The sequence below is a fragment of the Chenopodium quinoa genome, unplaced genomic scaffold (genome assembly GCF_001683475.1).
Source record: "Chenopodium quinoa cultivar QQ74 unplaced genomic scaffold, ASM168347v1, whole genome shotgun sequence".
NCBI lineage: Eukaryota > Viridiplantae > Streptophyta > Magnoliopsida > Caryophyllales > Amaranthaceae > Chenopodium > Chenopodium quinoa.
In genome coordinates this window covers 1,212,095-1,237,144 of record NW_018744991.1, presented here as the reverse complement: position 1 = coordinate 1,237,144, position 25,050 = coordinate 1,212,095, and the positions used below count along the sequence as shown (strand labels likewise).

At 32.3% G+C, this 25,050-nt stretch overlaps 2 protein-coding genes across 2 annotated transcripts; both read left to right on the top strand.

The window, feature by feature from the left end:
- The first annotated feature begins 328 nt into the window (after window positions 1–328).
- Window positions 329–9,353, top strand: LOC110706868 (splicing factor 3B subunit 2-like). The gene is made up of 18 exons (XM_021884845.1): window positions 329–683; window positions 2,648–2,767; window positions 2,897–3,022; window positions 3,160–3,222; window positions 4,237–4,344; window positions 4,916–4,993; window positions 5,535–5,627; window positions 5,743–5,829; window positions 6,763–6,864; window positions 6,938–7,057; window positions 7,197–7,259; window positions 7,369–7,505; window positions 7,638–7,719; window positions 7,827–7,885; window positions 7,981–8,026; window positions 8,642–8,733; window positions 8,846–8,915; window positions 9,008–9,353. The coding sequence occupies exons 1-18, from the start codon at window positions 441–443 to the stop codon at window positions 9,077–9,079; spliced, it is 1,761 nt and encodes a 586-aa protein (XP_021740537.1). The 5' UTR covers window positions 329–440; the 3' UTR covers window positions 9,080–9,353.
- Window positions 9,354–18,722: 9,369 nt separating this feature from the next.
- LOC110706867 (dof zinc finger protein DOF4.7-like) lies at window positions 18,723–20,394 on the top strand. The gene has a single exon (XM_021884844.1). The coding sequence runs from the start codon at window positions 19,319–19,321 to the stop codon at window positions 20,273–20,275; it is 957 nt and encodes a 318-aa protein (XP_021740536.1). The 5' UTR covers window positions 18,723–19,318; the 3' UTR covers window positions 20,276–20,394.
- Window positions 20,395–25,050: the final 4,656 nt, after the last annotated feature.

The following is a 25,050-nucleotide window of genomic DNA, read 5'->3' as shown; positions in this document are numbered from 1 at the left end:
TATACCAACATGAAATCTAAAAATACCAACGGGACTTTGTTATTGTCATTTGAGACATGAACAATTATTGATTCAAACAACCTCCGGTCACTTTGGCCTAATAGAAAAGAACACCCCAAAAGCTTGGAAAGGTTAGATTAATAGATTTGAACGAATCAAAATAGGATTATTTAAATTAATTTTTCCTATTTTTTTTAATTTTTTTTTTCAAATTAACATTACGTTAATTCGGTGTAACGCCCAGGCACACGTTAGTTACTTTAAATATCAAATGTCACGCGCCATGACATACCTTTCCGAGTATATACTTATATAAAAATCAAAACAAAACTATCGGATTTACCCTTTTTTTTCATTCTCTAATTTTTTCCTTCCTTCAATCTGATAATCGGAAACCCAGACACTCCGAAATAGTGAGAGAGCCTACTGTTGTGGCGGCCATGACGGTGGAACTAGTGAAAACCGGCGTCGATTCCGCTGCTGCTGCGACGGCGACGGTTTTCCAGAACGGCGGCGTCGCTAATGGAGATATCAATGCAAACCCTAAAAAATCGAAGGAGAACGATCGTCGCCGCCGCCGTCGTAAGCAGAAGAAGAAGAAGAGTGCTTCTTCTCAAGCTAAAGATGATGGAAATGATAGTGATGCTGATGGTGGTGTCTCTAATGGCGACGCTCCTCAACAGGTTTTTCTCTCTCTTTTTTTTTTGTTTTTGATTTTCTATGGTTAGGGTTAGGGTTTGGGTTTTGGTGAGTTTAGGGTTTTGATTTTGGGGTTTGTATTTTGGTTGATGTTTTTGTGTATGGTTTTGATTTACATTAGGTTTTAGGGTTTCTTACTGTTTATGCTGTGATAAAAGTTTCTTTTCTGGCCTATTCTTTAAATTGAGTTAGTTGATTTGAGGAATTTTGTTTAGAGATGAGTTTTTAATGTGATTGTTGTTTATGTTTTTGGATTTAATCATGCTGAATTCATCTTGTTCCTCTTTCTATGAATTGGAAGTTATTTCTAATTCTCATGCCGTTTCGAATGTTCGTTATAAGGCTACTTGTGATGAGGAATCATTTAAAACAACTTGCTTGCACATTCAAAAATGATAGGCTATACAATTTCCCCTCGAAGATTTTCCGATCACAGTAAAACAGGGCATGACAGCATGGGTAGTAGTAGTAGATTTTTATGTTCAAACGTCTGCTCCTCCCGTCCCTTTGCTATCAGTATTGTCATTCGACTTGAATATACTTGATTGGTAAACCTTGTTGTATTAAATGATAATGAACAAGTATAAATTGCTCGGAATTAAATTGTTTTGCTTGTTTTTTGCTAAGATCTGGATGCTAATGCTATCATCGTGAGGTTGCTTCTACCATGTAAAGGGGCAGTTTTTTCTTGTCCTATCTGCGGGCACTTTACACTAGTCATGAGTGGTTTCTTTCTTTTGGCTGTTTAGAAGTTAATGGCCAGTTTTGCTTAATAATTTTTCTTTTCCTGGTATTTTCAAATTACTACAAAGACAAAATGCTCAACATAATTTTGTCACTTTGTCTGTGTCATTCTATATTTGACTTATCTAGTGGAGGTGAGGCAATAGTTCTAGTGAAATACAAGAGGGTTAAGTTTGAAAGTGTCATTGAGGGGAATCCTTATAATTATATTGCAGAACTAGACTGGTATGGATCAAGTTTATATAGCTCAATGGATAAAATATAAGTTTGATTGTGGGTCATGACGTCAGGTACCAAAAACTTTTATGGTGAGTTCTCAAGGGTAATTTTGAAATATGGAGTTTGGATTGAAAACCGTTTATTGTGAGTCGATTGAGCGTTGATTGGGGGTAAAAGAAAGGATTTAAGCATAGGGAAGTTTGAGTTCACTGAAAGAATTTATAGAGAGGCTCATCTCAGGTATTGGAAGGGGTGGATAGAATTCTCTTTTTGTTTCAGTGGTTAAGTTATGCATAGAGGCATCAGGCATGTATAGCCGAGTTGAAGAAGGGATCAAAAGGTCTAGCTGTAATTACAAGCAGTCTCTCTTTCCAAAACATAGTTGATGGTGAGCAGGCTTTGGTCGAAATTTGTGATCCACTTAAGGCTATTTTAATATTATATTTTTAATGTAGATCAATAGATTTTTCTCTTGTTTTATTCTGCTGGTGTTTGAATTTTGCAATTACTTTTAATGTGTCTTCATTGGATTTAACACTTTGTTTGGATTGAAGGAAATTAAGGGAAGGGAAATGGAGGGATGGATAATCTTTCATTTGGATAGCAAACAAGGAAGGATGAGAATTGGAGGGAGGGAAATGGAGGAATAAAATTGCTAGAAATTGATCTCTCCATCAATGGAGAGATTTGGAAGGAAAACTCATCATTCTTCCCTCCCCTCCCCTTCCAACCCCTTCCCCTTCTTTTCCTTCTCCTTTTTCTATACAAACACACTGTAAAAGTTTTTTCCGTCTTCCTCTGCTGTGATTGCAGATTTTGTAATTAGTTGTGAATGTATAATTGATTCTTTGTTTGATAATCACAGCTTCCATTGTCTTCCTCTGTTGTCTATTCTGGAATCTACGGTGTGTTGCGAGGCTTTTCCTGTTCTTCATTGAAAATCTTTGGGCAATATATTACCTTTGTGCTCTCTCCATTTTTTCAGGTTTTGGAGGAAGTTGAGGTGAAGTATGTGCCTGAAAAAGCTGACTTGGATGATGACTTGCTTGATGATTTCAAAAGGGTTTTTGAGAAGTTCTCATTCAAAGAACCTGAAGGAGATGAGGTATTGTGATTGCTAGTGTTTTTTTTTTTTTTTTTTTTTTTTTTTTTTTTTTTTTTTTTTCTCAAAGATTATTGAAAACATGCTTTGAGCTTAACATCAGCATTTTTTTGTTTGTTTTAATTGACTCAGGCTGATGAAAAAAAGGATGAGATAGATCAAGATGCAGTTGGAAAGAAGAAAGCTGACTCAGATTCTGATGAGGAAGATCAGGATAATCAACAGAAGGAGAAAGGGATCTCAAATAAGAAAAAGAAGGTATTGCTTTTATTTTACAATTTTATGTTTATTTTCTCCTTTGTGTGTAGTATGTATTCGAGAAAGTAATGTCTTCCTCCAATTTATACCTTTCTTTTTTTTTTTTTTTTGTTTTGTGTCTTTTTACTCCTTTTCAGCTGCAAAGGAGGATGAAGATTGCCGAGCTGAAGCAGATTTGCCGAAGGCCTGATGTGGTAGAGGTGTGTAGCTTATTTTAATGCTCTAAAGATTTTACTGATTAATGCAACATGTTTCTTGCCTATTCATTTTTGTTTCATTTGGGTTGGGGGATGTGTGGGACAAATCCAGATTATAAAATTTGAGGGGTGATATGATCACCTTTGGTAATAATGTTACTTGAACTTGAGTACTTGTGTCTGACATGGCTATGTGTCCAATTGTCTGGCGATACTATATTTGAAAAATTGGTTTTTTTGTGAAAAACTACCTTATAAAAAGGTTGTTGCAAGAAACTACCTTATAAATACTAAATGTTGTAAGTTGCTACCATGTGCTTGATTTAGCAATGAAAGAGAAGGAGAATTAGGGGTTATATGGGGGCTACGGAGAAATTGGGTGGGAAAAGGAGAAAAAATGATTGAAAATGGGTCATTAAAAGTCCCTTATTCAATGCAATAATCCGGCAGAAGGTAGCTTCTTACAGCATTTAGTGCTTTATAAGGTAGTTTCTTACGACATCTAAGTTTTATAAGGTAGTTTCTTACAATATTTTTTTAATAAGGTAGTTTTTCACAAAAACGGTAATGTATAAGGTAGTTCTTCACAAAAAGTCCTGAAAAACCTAAAATAAAGTGTCCATACCCTTGTCGGGATGTTTAAAGATGCAACATGGGTACTTGAAGTGACACGAAGAGTCTAATATGTTACTTATGTTACTCGAACTCAGTTATGTCTGACATAGGTATTTTTTAAGTGTCCGAATTTGCTATTCTTTGATCCATGGTTTTGGCCTTAATTGAATGTCAAAGTGTTCAGATGACTGTTGGAGCGTCATTGATTGGACAGGGATGCTTGAGGTGAAATGAAGAGTTAACATAGTTTATGCTGTTGATTGACAAAGATTTGCTATATACCTATACATTAACTCTACACCTAGATTTTGTAACTGGATTTTGACTAGTTTGGGATTTTATAACCATATCTTTGTTGCTCTGCCCCATTGATTACTTCTGATTATGTTTGATTTTTTTTAGATCTGGGATGCAACTGCTCATGACCCGAAGTTGCTGGTGTTTCTCAAGTCCTACAGAAATACAGTTCCTGTCCCTAGGCATTGGTGTCAGAAGAGGAAATATTTGCAGGTTAGTACATGTTGCTGATGTACCCTCTACACTTATATTACTATATGTATGCATAAGCATGGGTCTATTAGTGTGTGTGATTTGGGGGAGAGGATGAGGTCGATAACAGTCGATGAGGTGTTATCTTATACGCATATATGTGGTTCTTGCAGGGTAGCGGCTGTGACATTCACGGAGACGAGACAGGTAGGTTTCTGCTGAGGGACCATTGAATGGGTTCTCTTGTAACATGTCAGGCGGTGTGGGCTGGGTTGTAGAACATGATTGATACCTGATAATGTTGGTTTAAAGATGTTTAAGCTGTATATTTGCTTTTCCCACATTGATATTCAGTGTGTTTGTGATCTTGTCAGTGTTATGTCTCTACTTGGTTTCAGCTTCCTCAGCACACTTGAGTATTGCTTAGGCTGAACATGTTTGCCCCAGATGATCTGAGATCTGGCTAAAATTCTAGATTGGACTCACAGTTTAACATTTAAAATTCTAAATTGTATTTTATTATCGGTTAAATTTTATGCCCATATTGGATTATGAACTTTTCCCTCATCGATCGTTGACCAATGTTTTGCAGGGGAAGCGTGGTATCGAAAAGCAGCCGTTTCAACTTCCTGATTTTATTGCTGCAACTGGTATCGAAAAGATTAGACAGGTAACCTTAAAAACTATAAGGGATTGTTGACCTGTATAGCTTTAAATTGTGGAATGTAGTGTAAACTTGAGATAAGGAAGCTTGCACTCCCCATGTATGCTGAAGCAATCTTTATTTGGTCTTAGCCTTCTGTACTTTTATTAATGATTCTTTTTATTTTTTGTTTTGGTGACATTGGAAAAAAGTTAAGCTCATTGTCATCCTCTTTTCCTTCATATCAATTTCAATTAAAATTCATATTTGGAATTTGAGGGGAAGAAATTTGCTTAGATTGCCTGTCCTTGTTTTGACATAGTCTGATCTTTAACAAAAAGTTGTCCTAGATAATTATTTTCTGATTGGATTGATGAGCTATTATTAGTGCATGTTGACGTCTCTAATTGCTGTCTTGTTGTCATTATCTAGGTAATATTTACTTGTAGTTTAGGGGTTCTTGTTAGATTGTAATTGAATAAGATAATTTTGCTGTTACTAAGAATACTCGGTCATGAATATGGGTTTGGTAAGGTTTAATCTTCACTATATTTCTTTACCTCTACAGGCTTATATTGAAAAGGAGGATAGTAAGAAGTTAAAGCAAAAACAACGGGAACGCATGCAGCCAAAGATGGGCAAAATGGATATTGATTATCAGGTTTGTTGACTGGTGCATTGTGCTGTGCCTTGTATTATATGGCTTGGTTATGGAAATGTCCTCGATAGTCTTGGTGATGGGTGGTTTGACATTATCTTTTCTTTCATTCTTTTAGGTTCTGCATGATGCATTTTTCAAATATCAGACGAAGCCAAAGTTGACGTCATATGGTGATTTGTATTATGAAGGAAAAGAATTTGAGGTATGGTTTTTTGAATCTCCATTTTTACTGCGATTAATCCTTGTATGTTGATTTTGCTTCTACAGTCTGTTCCTTTGCCAAAATTATCATCTTCCTTACATGTTCAATCACCATAAAAGAATATGGCTTGGATGGATGTCTAAGCCTAATGTGCTGAATTGTATGACAATCTTATACCTGAGGACAAGAGCTTTGGCTGCTTCTGTCCCAAGTATCATTGTAGTTGGTTTCTTATTGGAAATGGTGCTCTCTGGATGACATGAGTAAATGATAATGACTGTCTTGTTTTATTCATTCTAACCAAGGAAAGGAGAGAATAATGAATTCTCTTGTTATTTGTGATGTTATTTCTCGATCTGTACGGACATGTTCCCTAATATTCTAGCCTGAGTATGCTGAGTATCTGTACAGTTTTCTTATATCTGCTGTAGCTTCTGTGACTAGGGCCTTGTAGACAGTGCGTGTGTTTGGGAATGACTTCACCATTAATGTAATTGCTCACATTTAATCAGTTTTGACTTGTGGCTTTGATAAATGATGGTATTGGTAACGGATTTATATTGTAATTTTGTAAGTGTAATCTCATTTCAAGGTCTATAGTAATGCTTGTCCTCCCATTGAATTCTCAATGTCTTCATAAATTTTCATTACTGCATCTAAAGTAGATGTTCAATGATAGAGTAAATTTATAAAGTAAAACTCAATATGTGGGGATGGAGTTCTATTATTCATTATCATTTTGGGACCAAGGCTTTGTTGTTGTTGTTGTTGGAGTTCTATTATTCATTATCATTACCACCATTATTCATTCTCATATCAAATGGGCTATAATGTTGAAGTAATAATCTTTATTAAAGAGCAAGGTGGTGTACACGTTTTTTCCGCATATGGCATCAAATGATTAGTGACAACTTCTTTTTGGTTTTAATGCAGGTAAAACTCAGGGAGATGAAGCCCGGCACCTTGTCTAAGGAGCTGAAGGAAGCTCTTGGGATGCCAGAGGGTGCCCCTCCTCCATGGCTTATTAATATGCAGGTAAGTTTTGTAATTCTTCTCCTTAGGTATGCATCTGTTTCTTGGTTACTTATAATTCTCTTTCTTGTTTCAGAGATATGGCCCCCCACCATCATACCCACACTTGAAAATCCCTGGATTAAATGCTCCTATTCCACCTGGTGCGAGTTTTGGTTATCATCCTGGTGGCTGGGGAAAACCTCCTGTTGATGAAGTAAGTGTTTTATTTAACTCTAATTGAGTTGAGGGGTTCTTAGCTCTGTTTCCCATAATTGATTGCTGATTTTTTGTTTCTTTTTTTTTTTTTTTATTGATTTTTTTATTTTTTTATTTTTTATTTTTGTGTTTGATAGTATGGACGCCCACTGTATGGAGATGTGTTTGGTATTCAGCAGCAAGATCAACCTAATTACGAGGTATACTGGGTTCATGGGTTGTTTCTATATATTTAATCTTTATTATGTGGCCAGTCTCATTTTCCGTTCTGTTTTTTAAAGATAAATTAATTGTGTTTAATGGATTCAGGAAGAACCAGTGGACAAGTCAAAGCATTGGGGAGATTTAGAGGAAGAAGAAGAGGAGGAAGAAGAGGAGGAAGAGGAAGAAGAACTCGAGGAGGAGGAGCTTGAAGATGGCATTCAGTCTATCGATAGTCTATCAAGGTATTCAGTTAGTTAATGTGCTGCATTTCTGTTTTCAGGAAAGAAATATCCGTGTATGTCAGGCTGTTATCGAGTTGATATTCATGGTATATTTCCTCTGGTGATGAATTTTTTACTTTGTTTCTTTTGCAGTACTCCTACTGGTGTTGAAACACCTGATGTTATTGACCTTCGTAAGCAACAGAGGAAAGAGCCCGAGAAACCTCTTTATCAAGTAAGCTAGGATTTAGGACTGCTACTGCTCTTCAGTGGCTATAATCTTTGTGCTTAATGTGCCATTGACTGTTTTCTAATCTATTTTTGTTTCGTGTGTTTTTTAAGGTACTTGAAGAAAAAGAGGAGAGAATTGCTCCAGGCACATTGTTGGGAACAAGTCATACGTATGTATTCTTGTCCTTGTTAATTTGTCTGTCTTGTTTCTGGGAATATTTACTGTCTATTTTCACGTTGCTGAAGTATCTTTTATTGTTACCAGGTATGTTGTTGGAGCTACTAATCAAGACAAAGCAGGAGCTAAGAGGGTAAAAAATATGCTTCTCTTTCTTGTCCTCCTCCCCTCCCCCAGAACCTTATATTTCTTACCGTCACAAAATAGTCCTTTATATAGATTAATAAATTGACGGGTTGTCTTAGGCTCTGCTTGGTTCAATTGATTTTGTCTGAAATCATACTCAACTGATATTATTCACTTATTTCACTACAGCATAACTTATTTGTCAGTGTCAAATTTGATTTTATCTGAACTTATCTTAATTTATATCACCTCGTTTGAAATTATTTATCTGAAATTAGACAAAATAAGTAGAAAGAAACAGACCATTAGCTTTTCAGGATGTGTTATGTAGCCCAATTTTCCATTCTTCAGAATGACTTTATAATTTTTGTACTGACTACTTAATAGCTGATCCTAGTAGAACATTGTAAGTGTTTTTGGGCATTTGATGTCTTCATATATATAACAAGATATAACACAGATTTCTAGTCTTGTAATGTATGTCAATTCGTTTTTATTTACTTGACCTAGTAAGTAATTAGAGAAGGTAAGCATTCACTAATAGAACATGAGGTTACAGGAATTAGTCCTGTGGAAACTCTTAATTCACTTATTGATGTTTATTCATGGTTTATGTTTGCAGGTTGATCTTCTTAGGGGTCAAAAGGCAGATAAAGTGGATGTGTCTCTACAGCCAGAAGAATTGGAGACCATTGACAACGTATTGGCTGCGAAGTAAGTTTCTAGTTATTTGAGATATCGTCCACCCGTTTTTGTATCCTTCATTGTTACTAGCTCAAATTTTTGTCATTTTGTTTATGTAAATTATTTCTATGCTTTGTTTCAGGTATGAAGAAGCAAGGGAAGAGGAAAGATTACGTAGCCAGCGTGAAGATTTCAGTGATATGGTTGCAGAGGTTGGTGCTTGCTTTTTTATTTTAATTTAACTAAGAACTCCATGTTTCTGTCATTGCTAATTCTTTTTTTTCTGTGATATTTTCTGCTACAGAACGAGAAAAAAAGGAAGCGCAAGATGCAAGATAAGGAAGGGAAGTCGAAGAAGAAGGATTTCAAGTTTTAGGATGTTTCAAATGCATTTTTTGTATTTTATCTGTATCAGGTTAAGCAGTTTATCGCATAGTTGGGATTTGTTCCGTGTGGTCTAGATCCTTGGTGGCATACATTTTTGTTTAATGACTAAGCAGAGATTAGTCCAGCCTCTGTTCTGCAATATCTTAGTTCAGAGAATATAGTTCTGTTTGTGTTGCCGCAACCACTGTTAAAAGTTTTGTCTTGAACTTGGATGTATAAACCTATGAACCTACTTGTATAAAAGATAACACTTTATGTACTTATTTCTTAGTTTACTTTTTTTTCTATCTTGTTTTGGATTTGTCTTTCTATAGGTTTTTGTTTTACTGGTGTGAGGTTTTAGTTTGGTTGATTGGAGGTGATAATATTCAGGTGTAAAAATCTGAATTTACGCCAAGGCATTGATTGATAGATATCAATTCAATCTTATCGCCTGCAGCTTTGACCCGAAATGTGGATGTAGCACCTTGTTTTAATCACGATGCATCATAACGCGGGTGGTAGTAGTCTCTTACCTTGATGGACTGGGTCCTCTGCTCTGCAAAGCATGGTGCTGTGGTCTGAGCTCTAATCACGGCGCAACTCGCATGGCTTCACCAGTTAATTCTAAATCTAACAGGCTTAACAGATCATGTCCTTTGAACATGAGAAGGGGACAGTAAGAATGTGAACCTGTTACATTGCTACTTCAAGTAGGGAAGGGCGATGGCCAATAGCGCCCAGTTACTCATTTTCCGAATTTGGTTTTCTCAGCAATTATAATTAAGAGCAAGAAATGCTTGCTCATTCATGATTGAAATAGTTTGTAGCTACTGGAAAATATTGAATGGTCGAGGTGAACTTGGTGTCCGACTGCCCGGTAAGCGACAAGTTTAGAAACAACAGAATGCTGGGTGCATCAAAAATATGTGCCATTGATTTTTTGTCACGTGATTAATCTTTGTTCATGAATCAGAGGCTAGAGGGCTCTTTTTTTTGGTTTGTTGTCTGAAAGTTTACATTTTATGGGGCTCTAATAATCGAAAGAGTCCAAGTTTAACTCAATACTAAATTTATCAATGAGTTTATTCAAGAAATTATTGAACCCTACTCATGAAGTCATGGGTCATGAGCTCATGACTAACAGGCTGCTACTTAAAGGCAATAAATTGTTCATGGACAAGGATACTTGTTTACTTTTCCGTAATTTGGTTTTTTTAATTTATTTTCTCGTGATCACTTGTCCGTCTAATCTTATAATTTTGTGTCTATCATATTTCAAAAGTTTAAATTGGCTAGTTGTATTCGGCTGACACTTGCTCTATTAGAAATGGTGGTCATTTTTATAGGCTTACAGATTAAATTATATTATTAACGTGACAATCAATTTTGGATAAAGGAAAGTCGGCTATACTATACAAGTAATTGATGTGCTTTTACTCCGATTGTAAAAGAGCCACACAACGTAGTTGACGTTCACACCAAGTACAACCAAAAGTCTATAAAATATGATAAAATTGTACAACCTACCAAAAACAGAGAGCATAAAACATATGGGAAGGTCCAAAAACATCCTCAAAATTGTGCGGAACATAAACATATTGTCATATAATGATGACATAGTTGAATAACATGCCATAATTCTGGAAAATTATACCCTAAAACCTCTAAAATAGGCACAATGAAACATAAGACCCACAAATTATAGCTACTGCATGTAGATATTATTGTAGAGGTAGGCAGCATGAAATACACTAGTCTATTCTAGTGGGCTTTCATCACATGCATGCACTCTCACTACTTTCTGCATGAATTCAAATTAAAAGTCATTTTTAATAAAAGTGATGATTGTATAATATAAAGTTATTGGTAAGTTGAAATTATAGTTTTTCTGTTATTTTCTATGACATTTTTGGTATTACTGCCTACTAAGGTACTTATCTATTAAGAAACCAAACAAAGTGGAAATGGATGGATGGATAGACTTTTAGTTCTTGGCATATGGTACAACTATTAAAGTTATGAGTAGTACGTAGACTATTATCCATAATGTCGTTATTTTTGTGCACTTGATCGACTCGTCGTGTTGGTTTAATTTTTTTTTTTTTTTTATTATAGTGTTGGTTCGTTAGGTTGATCGATTTGGAGCACATAAAATGCACGTATGAAGAATTAAAGATCTAGGAAGTAGGAACGAGTGTTTTGGGGAGGAAGTTTAACGTTTGGGACATCTAATATAAAATGCATATCACAATTATAATTATTTTTTTTTGACACATCACAATTATAATTTGGATCATCGGGGTTAAGTTACTTTTCTAAATTACACAAAATACATGTTATAATAATTGTGAGGTTTAATTTTCTCTATTGATTTAGCGCATTAGTTAACTTTTACCATATAGGATGTAATTGTGTAAGCACATAAGTGAACCAAATTATATAAAAGTGGGAATAATATAATAATAAAGGTCACAAAAATGATGATATTCGTAAATCATAATCTCAAACTAGTTTGAACAGACAACTAATAAAAACCTAACCAGGAATTAAGTTGAAGTAATATGCTTCATATATATACATATAATGTTCACAAATTAATCACTAAACAAATGAATAGATTGATCTAGGCCGCACTACCCAACTTAATTAGTACACATTCCCTTTCTATATTATACTACATTCGTTTCATATTATTTGCAACTTTGGAATATTTTATATCTTATAAAATAATACCTCAAAATTGCAAATAATATGAAACGGAGGTAGTACAACTAATACGAGTGTATCACATTAGCTTGAAGGTCATTATCACAAATTCAATTAAAAATCATATAAAATGACTATTTGGGATTTTTACATTAACACTTAACAGTCTTTTATTTAAAAAAAAAACTATGTTAAGATTATCATTAAAGATAACACTTACGAAGTATAATTAATTATATGATAAACCCTCCTAGCTTGATGTAGCAAATGACGCAAGGAGAGAGAAGAGAACAAAATTCCTTACTTGTCACATCAATGATCAACATGAGATGACTAGTTAATTGTGCGTATTATAGATTTGTTGGCCTATAAGATCACACTAAACCATTAGGATTTTACCACTTAAGCTTAAACTACTAGTAATTATATTACACTTCAATAATTGACCATTTTATGCTATAAATACTTTATATTATACAAGTAATATAAGTGGAAGCTGTCCTAACTTAACTTGGAGACCAAGTGTAAACAAAAATATCCTTATGTTAATTTATTTTTTTTTTATCATTATTTTTGTTAACCTATGTTCATAAGAAAACAAATAACAAGTGTTAGCAAAAATTGCAAAATGTGTACTTTGTTTCATGTAGCACTATCACTATATTATGCCAAAAAAAATGATGTCGTTTTTATAAATACACTTTTCGTAAAATACCTTACTTCTTTGGCACTCTTATATAATGCCACACGAATATAAACCTTAATTACATAAATAGGCAATTGAAAATTACTATTTTTATTTATTAGTGATTATTTGTGGCTTTATTTTTGGACCCACTTTCCGTACAAAATGTATAGGTTAGGACATGAGTCAATTTGTAATACCATATTATATATCATAGTATGTCAAATTAAGTTACGTGCAAACTATTTGTGAATTGTGATACTAGTGGGAATTGAATTGAAAGTTAACATCAAATTGATAGTGATGGTGATTTTATTACCTTTTTTTTTTTCTTTGAAAAAAAAATTGCAAAGTTGTTTGTTTTAAATTTTGAGTGGAGTAATATATATGTACTTAGGCTATGTCTACATGCATGGAGATTATTGTCAAGCTCATCAACATCAATTAAAAAGGGTTAATTAGATATTATATTTAGCTTAATTACAAAGTCATACTAATTTGTGGGGTACAATGTATCATATATTAGGTTTTGTTAAATTGACATCTTTGTTTTTACTAGAGATTAGGATAAAACATGCACACTTGAATCATTAAACACATATAATTTAGTCTTTTCTGATGGATATGTATGATTAATATTGGTGTAAGCTAGAGGCCAAACATAGGGGAAGATCAAGTCGCTCTCCTAAAATTTACTTGAAAAAAAATAATATTGAATAAAAATTGTCGTCGGATATATGTATTTTCGTATTTAGTACTTATAGATTGAAGCAGGAACAATGTAGGGAAATATTGAAATGGTACAATGTATATTTTTACTACAGTATATAACTAATTTTGAATAGTTTGATGTTTCAGCTTAAATTGTCTAAAATATCCCTATTTATAATCTCTTACAATGATATTTTATTAATGGGCCAATGTATTACATATATACTTTGTATTTAATATTAAAAAAAGTATGCATACATAGTTTTGAGGTCACAAGTTCGAGCTCCACTAACTAAATTTGCTTAGGATTAGGGTTTTTTTTATTTTATTATTATTATTATTATTATTATTATTATTATTATTATTATTATTTTTTACCTGACCTCCTTCTCTACTCTCAAGCAATGACTAATGTAGCTAGGCTAGCTGATCTGCCCTATAAGATTGATTCAATAGGATCCTTTTTCTTATCAAAAAAAATAGGCGTATGTATATAGATCTAGTATGTAACTAATATATATGAATTAGGAGCGCGTATTAGCTGGCTAATAATTATCTATGAAAAATTAACATCAAGTGAATCAAGTTAATTATTGCAAATCCTAGATATCATTAGAGCTTCATAGATTGGCAGTGTTATGCCATCATAGTCATCAAGTAGCACTTGGTCACAATATAATAACCTTATATATATATATATATATATATATATATATATATATATATATATATATATATATATATATATATATATATATATATATATATATATATATATTAAACTAAGCAGCATGTATCTAGCAAGTATGTACATTATATTCCATAATAATGTGCATGACATTCCTTAATTAATCAATTGCTAAATAATCCATGTTCCAACAACTTGAGTCAATAATAAGTTGGTATGATGGTCCAAGCATTAGTGACCCTATTAATTAATTAAAAATACCACGTGCATGTTGTAAGATCCATTACTTAATCCCTACAACATAATTTCATTGTGATAATAATAACTAAGGATAATTATAATTATTTGAAAATTGTTATACCTAAGGGATAACTATGGGAAAATAGAAATAGATTTTAATTAAGTATTCATAATATCAAAGCATGATTGTGAAAAAAAATAAAATTAAAAGAAATTCCATTTAACGTTTAGAGATAGCTATAAGTACATACCACACTAAATATTACTCGTATTTTTACACACATTATTGTAACCTAGATTATTAAGACTACGTTCTCTTCTAATTTTAAAAATATATTTCATTATAATAAATAAATTTCTATAATATTAATCACATAAAACTTGCCAAAATGGAAACAAAAAAAATTAAGTTTGATAATCACAAAATTAAGTTTGATTAATCTAGTAGGAATATGCTTTTTAAAAAATAAATTTATTAATGAAATGTTAAACTCAACAAAAATAAATAGAGTCAAATGAAAACTAGATTAATTAAATGCCAAAGGTTGTGTTAATCTTATCAAATTACCAATTTATCATATTGATTATATTGAAACAAATACGAGTACATAACAAATAAAGCCGCAATTTTATTATTTTTTAAAATTTTCTTTACTTAGATAATGAACATGGTTGCTTGCTAAGAAGGGCCAATAATGGTAGCACGCGTACAATAATTTTATTCAATTAAAATATTAAACATTAATTGATTAATGCAAATTGATTTTGATTAGTCCTATTTGATGGCAGACTGGCAAAATGTTAATTGTGAGTGGACAGATTAGAGCACTTAAAAATGTTGGATTAATAATTAGAAGAATAAATTAAACTATATAATAATAGTATAATATGACTTGGATATTATTAATTGGTTAAGGTCGTCATTGTCTTCGTTGTCCGACAAAATATATTCTCTGATTGGTCTTCATAGAGTCGCTTTACCTAACAAACAAACCGACCAAAATTTCCTTAATCGCGATTTGTGGGCTAGACTTATTATTGTATTAAATAAAAAGAAGATTTTCGATTTTATTTTTCTTAATTATTTAAATTACAATTCTTATTACTCTAATTGTTTGTTTAGTAAGTTGTAATCTACATATTAATATATAATGGTAATAAGATTGAATTTATGTGTAATTGGTGATTTGACAGTAAAATATCACTTAACTCCGTATTTGACAGTGAATTGAGCATTGGAGGTTGAGACTATGTATCTAGGTGAATTAGTTTATTTTTGAAATGTCACGGTCTAATAACGGACGATGGTTGCTTACATCTACAAATACCTTGTGTTTATTATAATGAAATAATGATACTAAAAAAATGTCCAAAAAAAACATATTATAATATTTTTATACTTCTTGAAGTAATTTTTTTTTTTTACAGGTACACAGGTACGTAAAAGTAAATTTGGATAAATTAATTTAAACATTTTGTATGTTTATCGTTGCACATCTAGTCAACTATGTACAATCTTGACAATTGAAACTCTTTTGCTCTAGGCTCGGGGATTTCTAGCATTAATGTGTATTTCTTTCATAGATGAAATGAATACAAGATTCCTTAACGAGGAGCATATGTTAAATTGCGATCATTAATAGTAGAACTTTTCCCATTGAACACTATTTCGTCATATAATTAATAAACACGTTACTACATAACAAATCGCATGCATAGGATCCTACAGTTTTTCAATTCAATTCTAAGCTAAGTACCCTTCAATCCTAATTAAAACTCGGATCTAGACACTATTAGGTAATCAACTCTTTACTCTTGACTTCTTGTCACCACATTAAACCCTACTCCTTCAAAGGCTTGAATTATAGTTAGCTAATTAATTATATTAATGTCCATCCCCTATTTTCAAACTCACATCCCATACCAAATTTGATCCTTCAAAGGACAAATTCTGACCACTCCAAAGAATGGAATGTAGTAGGTTGTGTATTAGAATCTTGGGGACCCATAGTGCCGACTATTTAAGCCCTTGAGTGAGATATTAGTATCATTATTTAATGTGCTTTTACATCTTTTTCTTCTTTAGCCTCCATAATTCACTTGTTTTTAGTTAATATAATCCACCAACCCACCATTTTTCATTATGGTTTCTTTACTAATTTTTGCACACAAAACTTATGTCTCAATTCTCAAATCTCAAATTACATTGTGCTCTCTAATTCTACATATAGAAAATCTATAACTTGAATAAAGGTGATATTTTTAACCGAATATTTAAATTAATTAACCTAACAATGTCAAAAAAGTCAAGTATGTTCTAATAAGATAGTTTATTCTTCTATGGATTTTTTTCCTCTAAGATTTGCTTATTATTGTAATCCGAATTTATATTTGGCTATTTGCTAACATTTATGATATATATTTTGTTTCAATTATGTATTGTTCAATTCCATAAGAGTGAAACTCATAAATGTGGTAACTATTTAGTTGAAAATTTGAATGGGAAATTAATGCTATCAATATTATGAGCCACCTCTAATATCAGTATATATTGAAAATTCTAAGTAAAACAACCTCATTAGTACTATTAAAAGTATTAATAATTCTCAACCGCCTCAAAAGAATTACAAACTGATCAAATTGTACCACGATAATTAATTTAGATTTCACGAACTAAGGCCTTGTTTGGTTGACATAGAAATTAAATTTCCATAGAAAATTGTATTTCATGGGAAGTTATTTCCCTCATGAAATTCCTAGGAATTTCCTAAATTTGTTTGGTTGGCAATGTTGGAATTTAGAAATCCCATGAATTTTGATTGACCTAATGAAGACTAGGTAATTTACTTTCCTTGTTTTGTGGGAAGTTGAAATTCCCATGAATTTCCACTTCCTCCACTTTTGCTTTTTTGTGTCAACCAAACAATTTCTCAATTTATCAAATCCCATGAATTTCTACTCCCCCATTTTATGTTGTCAACCAAATAAGGTCTAAGCATTGTATTATTGGCACAATTGATAATCAATGCTAATAACAAACACTAGCAATGCTGAACAACTTTTTCCGATCAATAATTACCTACTACTGTAACTTAGAATGTATTAGAGTCTGGCTGATCTATATTTGAGTTAACAAACATTATCAATTGAAAATTAACCACTTGTTAATTCCAAACATATTAAACTTTGACTAGTTATTTGGATTTGAGTTAAGTCAGGTTTAAATCCTGATTAGTGATTACTTTCATTATATCAATCTCCTCATCCATATACTTCATACATATAAACTTTGCATCTGTTAAGATGAAATAACTCCCTTATTAACTGATCCCATGCGTACCCTATAAAAGCGATAAAGATATTCATAACCACCAAAGCCACATCCTTAATCTAGTTCTAAATCAAATCAATTAAACCAACATTAAGGTATATTACAAGGCCACGAGGGTTCACATGATGCCAACTGTTAAAAATCACTTTACCAATGAAGAGAAGAGAAGAGAAGGGAAGTAGACCCCACTTAGGTCTTAGGCTAGTGTAGTGCTTCTTAGGCAATCCTTTCATTCCATGTCAGCACCGACCTTTTTTATATTCTGTTTCCAAATTCATCTGTTTACTTCATGGGATTGTATGAAGATCTTCTCCTCTTCTTTTAAACTGTCCAAAACTAATGGCCAAACAAACAAGGCACTATCAAGGGTTCTTCTTCTTCCACGTGGCTAAAGCCCACTTTCACCTTAATCACTAAGTATTCAACTTGGTTATTAATTTTTTCTTATCGTAGTAGAATAATCTTGTAAAATTTGGTTGATAGTGAAATTCAACACATGATTTTTTTTTTTTTTTTCTCTTTTCGAATAGACATGATTTAATTACTATTGTGTTGCGGTTTTGTTCTGTTTTTTTTTCTTTGTTTTTTTTTTTAAAAAAAAATAGTCCTATGAATTATTCTTAGCAAAAAAAATTAGATAAATTATACTTGTACTATAATATGGAGTAATAAATTAATTCCATATTTTTAATTTAATTTATTTAACTGAAATTTAAAATGACTTTGAGTAATAAATTAATTCCATATTTCTAATTTAGTTTAATTAACTAAAATTTAAAATGACCATATAACCGAATAATATGTGAACATAAATAGTAGAGATGAACATGAATAACAAAGATTTTCCTGGTTCTTTTATTCTAGTAACATTTGAATTATTACGCTTGTCAATCTACAATTTTAAGCAATTAATGATTTGTATAAATTATAAAATTGTGTTATTATAAAAATATACATTAAAACTAATTAAATAATACAAAAGTATGAAACAAAATAAGATTGTCTATTTTTGTAAACGAAGTATTTATGAATAAATGGTCAAAATTATTTCCAACTGAATAATGCAAAATTCCAAATGTTACACTAATAAAACGACGCTTTTTTGGTGTGGTCAGCCACATCTTACGGCAAGCTGACACACATTAAAACACTGACCGGGTAACCTCTGACTGACCGAATAACCTCGGCCACACAACCCCTAATCAAGTAACCCCTGATCGAATAACCACTGATCGACCAAATAACCCCTAACCAAGTAACACTGACCATACCGTATAGTTAGACACATATGAAAATTTGGGCTGATAAAATACTGTATGGAGTAACAGAGAAATTAAATAGAAACCCTCCGTACTAGGGATACCTCCAATTATTTACATATAGACTTGAAAACATGAAGCAAATGGCTCATATACCCCACCTATATATCAATCAATTAACCTCTGAGCCTCTCTACTCTCAAAGTAAAAAAAAAAAAAAAAAAAAAAAGAGGAAAATAAATCTAAATCACATATTTTCTTTTCTTGGTTCATATAACTATTCCATATACAGATAGGCAATTGATTGATAAAAACAAAGACATAGATAGAGAGAAAGAGAGTGTATAAGATATGCTCACTTCTCTTCACCTTCCTAGCCACTTCCTTAACCTTAAATCAACCGTCTCTCTTTCTATTTCTTCATATCTATTCACTAATAAGCTTCAAATAAACCATCTTAACAACCCCATCTTGTTGTTCTTCAACTTCATCTCTCTACTCATACCGCGATCCAAAGGTTAATTTTTTTTTAAGCCTAGGATCAACCGTCAAAGATAACTTAGAACATAGAATTTTGTTTTTGCATATTGTAAAGTTCATTATAGTTGGTTTCTTTGGTTCATAAAATGGGGTTGAGCTCAAAACAAGTTTCAAGTGATAGGCATGGTTGGAACCAAGCTTTGTTACAAGCTAGCACCTTAGAGCTTACAAAACCACCTCCATTACTAAAGAGACAAGCACCACAAGTGCAACAACAACAACAACAACAAGAGCCTTTGAAGTGCCCTAGATGTGATTCATCCAACACAAAATTTTGCTACTACAACAACTACAACAAATCACAACCTAGGCATTTTTGTAAGGCTTGTAAGAGGCATTGGACCAAAGGTGGCACCCTCCGCAACGTCCCCGTTGGCGGTGGCCGGAAGAATAAGCGTCTTAAGACGTCGAATGGCGGTACTAAGACCGCTTCGAAAGCTCACACCACCATCACAACAACCACAAACACAGTTAATAGCAGCACCACAAATGACAACATTAAGACTTTATTACAAAGCCAACAACAACAACCACCAACAAGGTTTAGTCTCCCTCTTGGAGAAGCATCATCACTAATAAGTACTCGTACAAGTACTTCTTTTGATGAGAAAAACAGTTTCTCTGAGGCATTTTATCAAACACTTGTTAGGCAATCACCATCTTCACTACCAGAAACCTCCATTACCTTCAATAACAAGAGCTTAAATGATGGGATTTTTCTGGGTATTTCTCAAAACAACAATGATCAAGAACACCTTCAATTTCCATACTCAAATCTTGGAAATTTTGAGAGTAACCCATGTTCAATTTCTTCCTCAAATTTCTACAATTATACAGAGGATCATCATCAACAACCACAAAATCATCAAGATGCTGCAAATGGGTTGGAAGATTCAGTGATGAATACAAGTAATAGCAGCTCAATGAGTGTGATTGATATGTCAAATAATTGGGGTTGGGATGATTTTGATAAATTTGTTTCAGTTGAAGCTGATCTTACCATGCCATGGGATGAAACAGAGATCAATCCACCAGCCACTTGACAGGACATGCACTATCAAGTAATAATTATTAAAACTTTATATTATAATTTTATAGTATGATCTTACAATATTATTATATAACTATAAATACTCATATATCTGAGTTTACTTTAGCTTAATTACTGTAGTATGTGTGTTCATATGGAATTTGGGGTTTTTTAATTTTTTTTAATGGTGACTTTGGAGTTTATCTTTGATAAATTTGACAATGTTTTGTTCATTTGACTATTGGAATGAAATAGAGTTTAGTGAATAATTAAAATATGCCCTCATTTTTAATGGGTTGTTTTTCCTATTGTGGTATAGCATTAATTTCATGATTAAGAATAATCATGTTTCAATTAGTTTTTCAATGTTTTCTTGCTTGTTCCTAGATAATTTCATACTTTTGTCATCCAAAATTATGATGATGTGTTTTAACTAAGTTTGGAATATTTATGACTATGTATAGAAACTTAAGCTAAATATATTAAAGACATGAATTTAATCTCCTACAATAATATGGAGTACTTCTTTTATTACTCCGTATTAAATTAAATAATTTGAACAGCAATGATATGTAAGTATAATTTTCAAAAACTCAAAATTGAATTAAATTGTGTTCAATTGAATTGCTTCATAGTTTTTCTACGTTGTAGTGAAATAAATCAATTTAATCCCAACCATTTGACAAAATTTAATTCCTTTGTCAAAACTTAACAAAATTAGGAATATGTTAACAATTATGAAGATACATGTAGTGCTTGAGTTAAATTAAAATTGAAGACAATTAGGAATAATGTGTTAAATAAAAGTCAATTCTGAAATTACATGTTGCATTATGACATTTTCCTTCAAAAAAAAAAAAAATGACATTACGACATTGTTTTTGCTATTTATTGATTTATTTGTTTATTTTTGTGGAGATTTGGATGCATATTAGCTAGATGATAAAATGGGAAAACTATGCTCACAAGTCATAGATACGCCTAGGTTTTTTAAGACATCTTTTTTCTTGACAGTTTTTTTTTGAATTCATAATCTAAATACTCTTTATTCATATATGACTTATCAAAGTAAGTTACTGTATAATTCGGTCACAATTTCAATTTGTCACACGTCTCTTCCCTAGAAAAATATGTCGGAGGGCAACTGCATCCAATTAATGTATGAATTATCCATCTTTCACCCTTATAATGAATTATGGAGTATGAAAAACTTAGATGTGAGTTGTGACTGATTGTCTTATATTGAAGAAAATATAAAGAATAATTGACTTTAAAATGGAATCTCATTAAGCTTGTATGAGGTAAATTCTCTTCCTAAAAGAGCTTGTACTTGGCTCAATAAAAAATTACTCGTATTATTTTGTGGTTCTCAAAGTAATTTAATTAGAGGTAAAAAGTAGCAAATTCGGGTACAATTGTGCAATGCATTCACAGATATTTGGCTACTATATACTTTGTATCCTGAAAACCATCAATACACTCATTTTGCCCTCACTAGGAACAAAATATTGTTTTCATAGAAAATTTTTGCAACATATATTGCAAATGTTGGAATTGTGTGGAAGTTTATATGCTATGGAGTACTCGTTATAACAAAATAATTTTAACAAAAGAAGATTTCCTTCGTTAAGTCCACTCATGTATTGGTCGACATGGTCGTATAGGAGGTAGTTTGCCTCTCCAATCCCCCTTTCACCAAGTTAAATTGATCACATATTAAAGGAAATGCAGAATTAAGATTTAAACTTTCAACCGCTTATTAAAATTAAGCATCCACGATTGTCATAACAAAGGTTGTTATAGGGGGCCAACTCGGCCATGCCTCGACGCCCATTCATAAAAGATCCATCCTTGCATGTAATTAATCGTCATAAATGAATTAAGTTTTTGTTATAACGAAAATCAAATCAACTTAAAATTAAATGGTGTAAAGTCGTATTGTCCGATACTTGTGATCAGATTCTGTTTATATCATTTATTATATATAGCTCTTTCTCGATACTTCCGTGATAGTGTACGATTTCTCCACTAGGTCCACCGATTTGAACACAAATTATTCTCCTAGGAGGAAGGGGAACATAATGTTTGGTTAAACTAAGCTATATAGGGTTAGTTATACTTATATTGTATGACACATATAATTTGGTAAAATAATTAGGAGCACTAGATAGTGTTATAAGATTAGATATAGATAGGGATGTTACGGCAAAAATAATGGGGTCGCCAAACAGCTATGAAATGAATTATGATTTATGAATAATGGTCATAATTCTCCAGATGTGATATAAGATTCCTGTGGACATTATGCATGTTTTCCGTTGGGGTATTTAGGAGAAGATGACCCAATTTTTGCATTATTTTTTTCGGTTTTTATAGCCACTATTTCTGATATTACATTCATTTTCTATTATTTAAGAAAATCATTATTGTATATTTGTATAATTATTGCTACACAAGAGTTGGTGGATTGATGCAAATATGTTTACTCACCTAGGATTATGATGTTTTGTTGTTTTAGTCTATTTTTAATGATGGTTGGAACATGATTTGTGAAGATTTTATTTATTCATATGATTTGTGTTGTCCAAATACGAAAGAACTTTTTTCAAAATAAAAAATAAATATAAAAAAAAAAAAAAAAGAAAGAGAGAGAAAGAACTTAACTAACTTTTTTCTAGGAACATTGGTGCAACTACTTAAGTATCCCGGTGTACCAAGAACAGAATGGACATGCTCAGAAATTAACTAAAGGATAGGTATAATCAAATGTATTAAACCATATCCGTAGTAATATTAACCCTATAAAATCTTTAAGTGTACAATTTTCTTGTTTCATACGAAATATATTCAATCCTAAGCATGCATATGATTAAAGCTAGGCACAATTCGGGCTCTTTAGGCACACATCTCGTACCATATTTCATTATGCTCATAAATTCATGTCATGGTTGACTCTTGTTGTTCTTTCATAAACAAAGCCCATGCATGACCCAAACCACATGTGTTGTGCAATGTCGAGTTGTGCCATTGAGGCCCTTTTTATACGTTCGGTATTTTGCTACAAATAAACGGGTCGACTCATTGTACTCATATAAAACTCATGCCAAAATTTGAAAATAATGTCCATACATGCTGAACATGTATATGAGTCTGATCATTATAATATCGGGTCGGCCAAGCCCACCCCTACATACAATAATAGAAATGTCATTTCATTCAACAAGAAAAATCTAAGTGGTGGTTAAAAATTGCCTATATTATCTATATCCAACAAAATAGATGAGATTTAACAAAATTGTTTAACTAAGGTGAGCTTGTGGGCTTGTTGTGGGTCACTTTAGTTGATGTTGGAATTGTATCATATGCCCTACCTGTAAAGCTAGAAGCACTAACATTTCCTTACAAAAGTGGTCCTTTCACACACTCTTAACATACCCAATTTGATTGTTTGATCATGTGCTTCAACTTTTAGAGGTCCACTTCTCTCATTTTCCATTGCTTTGTCCCATCATTAGCCCTTCTAAATTATACTATTGTACCTTACATTATACCATAATTCTACTATTATTTGTTTATCAACCTACCGTGCCTTATCACTCATTTTCGGCACTTGGGCATGCATCTACAGGTCATCATTCATCATGTTCCATCTTCGTCGCCCAATTCCGTTTACCTATAGCTAGTGCAATATGCGTCGTAATCCCCATCTTTATTTACTTGACATACTTGATCGTTTAATTTTTATTTTTTTATTTTTTTTTCCATATTAACTTACTGTCTTATTGTATTCCGTATAATACGAAGGAGTACAGTAATACTTGGTTTGGTGACTATTGGTACGGACTGGTACCTAGGGGTACCAAATCTTTCCCTCTACTCCTAAAGTGTCGAGAATTCGATAGTATGACATCTTCTCCTAATTTCCTTGATGAAATAGGAAGTCCAATCTTGAGATTTAGAAAACAATTGAACAATTTTTATACGGTCCTATATGCGCATACCTTATGTGTTCTAATTTGAAGAAGAAAACTTGAGGAAAAGAACATGCTATGATACTTAAGGGTCTGTTCTGTTCACCTTATTTTCACTTATTTCAGGGGTAATAAGTTCAAATAAGTTCAGTTTAGAAAAAATAAGTAGTGATAAGGATTACCCAAGTATAAATTACAAATAAAATAAATTTTAATAAAGTCTAATAAGTTAAGATAAGTTTAGGTAAGTTTAGATAAGATAAGTTTAGATAAGTGAAAATCGGGTGAATTGAACACATAAGTTTCTAATGCATGAATGTAATGTGGAAAGATGGTACAACAACGTACAACCACACATAGTTGCCTTAGATAATTATAAGGTACATTGTACTAAATTAATCATCAACAAAATTTGGTCTTCAATCTAAAGTCGCTTTCATACGGATGGTTTGGTGTGGAATTTGTGACTTCAAGTCTTACTTCTTCACTCTTGAATCTTATGCCTTGACCAATGTACTTATTAAAAAACAATTCACTCCTTTATTAATTTAGATATGAGCATGATTTGAATGCAAGAATTTAAGTTCATAACGTCTATATTGAATCTTTATTTATCTCCTAAAATTCAATTCCGATGACCCTAATTGTATAGGTTTGACTGTTCAACACAAATTAATATGGTCTAACCACTATGTAATTATAACCATTTTATCGTGCCAAATAAATAATACAAAGGGATATGAGTATCTCACAAGGTGGAGGATTAAAGCCTATTACACTAGGTCATACAAAGTATAATTGTATAAAAAGACTTGTT